This window comes from Nannospalax galili, unplaced genomic scaffold, assembly GCF_000622305.1.
Source record: "Nannospalax galili isolate Female #2095 unplaced genomic scaffold, S.galili_v1.0 scaffold296, whole genome shotgun sequence".
Classification (NCBI taxonomy): domain Eukaryota; kingdom Metazoa; phylum Chordata; class Mammalia; order Rodentia; family Spalacidae; genus Nannospalax; species Nannospalax galili.
The window spans coordinates 2,751,398-2,756,504 of record NW_008340113.1 but is presented as its reverse complement, the minus strand read 5'-3'; the positions used below and the strand labels follow the sequence as shown (position 1 = coordinate 2,756,504).

The 5,107-nt window shown below is 44.5% G+C and overlaps 1 protein-coding gene across 1 annotated transcript; it reads right to left on the bottom strand.

Moving 5' to 3' along the window:
- Positions 1-2,663: 2,663 nt before the first annotated feature.
- Positions 2,664-4,415, bottom strand: LOC103735708 (MLV-related proviral Env polyprotein-like). Its single transcript, XM_008835086.3, has one exon. The coding sequence runs from the start codon at positions 4,413-4,415 to the stop codon at positions 2,664-2,666; it is 1,752 nt and encodes a 583-aa protein (XP_008833308.2).
- Between the last annotated feature and the right edge of the window lie 692 nt (positions 4,416-5,107).

Here is a 5,107-nt window from a genome sequence, read left to right as displayed (position 1 = left end):
GGAAAAGTCTTATAGAAGACAAATGTGATAGAGACAGCTCTGTTGGCTTCATCTTCTTCTGGTCTTATTTGAACATGGCTTGAATAGTTGGCTACAAGTTATTGGCTGACATTTGGCTACTTGTGATATAGTATATTACCATATATTTATGTACCAAGATGGGTTACAGTTCACTATGTACACAGAAACTTTTATGACTACACATAAAATATGTATGGAGGCAACTTTACTCAAAGAATTCCATTTAATATTATGATTCTGATTTATTTATTTACTTACAATATAATTTTATTATAATTTTTGTGCATTTATTAAAATACATATTAATCACATTTAGAGCCCCCTCTCCATCTGCACCTGCCCCATAGCCCCTGCACCAGATTTCATGCATTCTGTCAAAAGATGACATTTTGAACATTTGGGAGCAACACAGTAATCTGTCATCTGTCTGTCTGTCTGTCTGTCTGCCTGTCTGTCAATCTCTCATCTCATGTTCCTTATGAAGTATTCACACACACAATATTCTAAAGACTAGCTCTTCCTCTAAAAACCAGTGAATTTCAAAAATATGCTCAGTCCTGAATGGGATAACGATTTCTCACCTTCTATGGTTCAGGGAACACCCCAAAAGAGAAAATGAAAAGAAGGTAGGAGTCAAACCTGGGATAATGTGCAGCATAAAGACATCTGGAACTGACACGCAGTTGCATTAGGAGCTCACTGCGACTGTGCTTCTCTATGAAAGATCTGCATGAGACTGGTTCCATCAACATTTCATCCTGGATGGGAGAGGGGTTCATGATGCCCCACTTCTCCCAGAGAGATTATTGACAATTGTCGCTGCAGGAATGTAATTTTATTCAGTTGTATAATTTTATATTTTCCCTTATTCCACTAAACAACTTCCCACTCATGCTCTAGCAAGTAACTTATTGAATTAAGTGGGACACACGCACAAATCAGAAACAGAATTCCAAGGGGACTTGTTCAAAACGGTCCCAGCAGGAGAGGGAGGGGGATGATGGAGGGGAATTAAAATTCATGTTATAAATGCAAAAAGTTGTTAAACAATAAATAAATATCTGAACAAATGACTCCAACTTTTTAAAATAATAGTTCCTTAACTAAATTGAGTTTCCTATCAAATACTGGCACCTAAGTTATTCAAACAATTCTTAGAATTACCTACTTGAAAAGAAAAAGAAAAGGTTTACAGTTTCAATCTTGCAACCAGGGACAAGGCAAGGGTTCGTATCATTCGTGCTATGCTGTATGTCAAGTAATTCAAGAAAACCTTCACACTCACTTCAGTGTTACCTGTCAAGAAAATTCAAAGCTATTGGAAAAGCAAGCTTCTCTGAGAAACATCCACTCAAAACAGTACCAAGGTCTAGGAATGAAGCCGTTGTCACCTCAAGATTCATTTTGTGAACCTGTCTGCAAATTTCTCTCTTTTATAAAATAGCTCTATTTTTTTCACTGCAGAAAAATTTAACCTGGCAATCATAAAACACATCTACTTCTTCACTGTTTTGCTATTTAAGTCTTACAAAATGTTATATGCCTCTATATAAATTTGACTTTGGCTCAAGTAAGAACCACTGTTAATATCCTCCCAAAAGGATAATCTTGCTGTCCTGATAATATTATTTCTACAGCAACAGATTTTCTATTAATCATGTCATGACTGTGATGCATGGGACAACAAACTGCTGTTAGCACGTCCATTCCTTTATCCATACCTTCATGATTTTGATCCTGATAAATCAAGCACTGATAAAAGTGTCTGGCACAGAATGCGGTACCTCAGGTATAGACATGAGCAAGATCCCTAGTTTGTACTTAGCACCAGACTTTCTGTATCTACTTGGTCTGGTAAGTGGCACGATGGAGCAAGGCGTGAGGTACAAGAGGAAAAGAGAGCATGAGGGTCCAACCTCAGCCTGGAGAAAGACGACAGTTGTCAGCTTAAGAGTTATTGAAGGGATGATTAGAGGAGCAAGAGCAATTAAAATAAAAAACAAACAAACAGAAACAACACCGAGTTGTTTGGACTATGGAGTATGTCCAGGTACAGGAGTAAGACATGAAGCTAGGAAAGCCGGTAATGTTCAGAAAATAAACAAGTTGTATTGTAAGAGTGAAACCACTGAGGACAAGTCAGCCTTTCAGGTTGCAACAGCAAGAGGTTTATTTGATACAAAGGTACCTGTGGGCACAGAGTCTCCTCGGAGGACTTGCGCGCCCCAGGTTGGGGTTTGGCAGTTTTTATAGAGCAGAAGCAGGGTACAGAAGCAGAAGAGCAGTTATTGGTTAATTCAAACACACACACAATAATTTCAAAAGTATGCAGAGATATGGGGTAAGGGTCGGGGCTAAGGGGAAGTGGGATTGCTAAATGGGAGGTGACCTCAGAGGCACAGGTGTTTTTCCCTCGATTTCCTGGTATCGGGCCCTCAGGGTGGTCAGGAGTTCTACCCGTAAAACTTGTTTATGGCTTGATCTGTGAAGCTTGACCGGCGCCTGCCCGTCCTGCAGCCTTTTGATAAGGCTGGTCCTGGTTTTTGTCAATTTTAAACATGTGGGCTCATGAGTACTCATGACGCCTAGTCTTTTTCATTCCTCCCTTTTTCTATGGACATATGAGTGGAATCTTTCACTCATCATAACATGTCTGGATCTTCGGTCCTCAATGCCTGGTACTGGCTTGTGAGGACTAACGCCTGCACTACAGACAGCCGTTCCTTCACAAATTGGACCAGTCGATTAAGTATACAAGGTCCCAGGGTTAAAATAAGAAGGAGTAGGACTAAGGGTCCAGCTAGGGTGGATACCAATGTGGTGAACCAGGGTGATCTATTATAAAGGTTTTCAAACCATCCTTGTTGAGACTCAAGGTGTCGTTTCCTTTCTTCTAATCTATGTTTGAGCCTGTCTAGAGTCTCAGTGACTATCCCAGTCTGATCAGCATAGAAGCAACATTGTTCTTTTAAGGCAGCACACAAGCCTCCCTGTTTTAGGAATAACAAATCTAAACCCCGTCTATTTTGTAATACTACTTCGGATAGAGAGGTAAGGGAGTCCTTAAGAGCCCGGACGGATTTTTCCAAGGCGAGCAGATCTTGGTTCATCGCCTGGTGTAAAAGCATGTATTGGTCTGTACGGACAAGCGCGGTGGCCCCCGTACCTATTCCTGCAGTGATACCTCCTACTCCTAGCAGAACGGCCAAGGTGAGGGAGATAGGCTCTCTCTTAAACCTGGTGGGGGAATTCTCATAAAAATTCAGTACATAGTCATCCTCGTGCCAGTAAATCCGAGGCCACAGCTGAATTAGGACACAGAAATCCCGGGTAGAGTTTAACATTGTTGCTGACACACATGGGGTGAGCCCCGTACTGCATGCCCAATAGGTACCACTAGGAGGTACTAGATAATAATTACCAGGATAGATTATTGCAGTTTCATTGCAGAACTTGGAGGTAGTAGGGGGGTTTCCGATACAGGTGCCACTAGAGGTCACCTGAGTCAGGGTTAACTGATGTTCCCCGGTTAGACATGCGGGGGGGGCTTCTGTATGGTTAGAGTAATTTCCCTGAATGGCAATGCCCTCATAGTAGGGGGGCTGTGGATTAAGGCACAGCCAGCAGCTCTTAGTTTTTCCAGGATCAGATTGATTAAGTGCCTGGAATGCCCCCTTGATTAGATTTAGGAGCCTATCCCCGGTACCTGGTGTGGTTGGGGTAGGACTTAGGGGTGTCTGGGGTCTGCTATGGGTTTGATTCCGACTATCCAGTGAGGGAGCTCTAGGTACCGAGGCCGGGCGTTGGTCTGGAAGAACGGGGTTAGGTCCGACTGACTGAGGTGGGGCAAGGACTGAGTATTCTCTCCTTATTGTAATGAGGCCGAAGGGATCTTTCCATCCCCAATCAGGGAGATAAACATAAATGCCCCATGTCTTCTGGAGGCTCCAGTCGGCCTTTTTCCCGTTCTCTGTGAGTTCTAAAGTTAGCCGGTTGGTACCTGTGCATATTCTAGACCCTGTCTCTGACAGCTTAATCAAATCCCAACTAGAGCTGGGTTTCCAGTAAGTGGTCCCAGCGGTCTCACAGCCCCATACAGCACAATAACCTACTTCCGGTCCCTTGCACGAAGTTATGAGATCTGGTTCTCTCCCATTCCCTGGGCATGCATACACCCCATGGAAACGGCCACCTGTCCCACAGCAAGCTCCAGGGATTAATTTGCAGAGGTCAAAGCTTAAGCTCGGAAAGGTGGCGCCTAAAGTCCCCACCTTAGAGGTCTGATTAAGGGGCTGGTTGTCTCGGAGACCAATCAAAGTCCAGGTTATGTTGTACACAGCATGGGGGTTGGGACATTGAATAGCGGGAATAAGGGAAAACAGAATTAGGATCATTAAATTGTAGTGAGTCTTAGCTTTAAGGGGTTTTCTGTCCGGACTAGCCGCCATTTCCTTTCGTCAGGGGGCTGTTCTTGGTGTTCAGGGTTCGCTGCCTTGACGTGGGAGGCGTGGATCCAAGTCGCAATCCCGTCGACCTTAAGAGCGGTTGGTGTGGTGAGAAGGACGGTGTATGGTCCCTTCCAGCGTGGTTCTAGGCTCCGAGTCTGATGCCTCCGGACCCAGACAGCGTCCCCGGGCTGGAAGGGGTGGGGTGCAATAGGAGTGTCAATAGTATCCTGATAGGCCGTAGCTAAGGGCTTCCAGATTTCCTGGTGAGCCAGCTGCAGTGCCTTCAGGTGAGCAAATAGGGAAGGAGAATCAGCAAAGTTAGAAATGTCGGGGTCTAAGAAGGAGATTGCAGGGGGAGGGGTCCCATAAAGGATTTCAAATGGAGTCAACCCACTGGGCCCAGGAGTGTTCCTGGCCCGGTATAATGCCAAAGGCAGCAGAGTAACCCAGTCTTTAGTGCCAGTTGCTAGCGAGAATTTAGTTAGAGCCTCCTTAATGGTTCTATTCATTCGCTCTACCTGACCTGAACTCTGGGGCCGGTAAGCACAATGTAACTTCCAATTTATCCCCAGTAACCTGGCCACCTTCTGACTTACCTGGGAGACAAAGGCTGGTCCGTTATCTGACCCTATTACCTG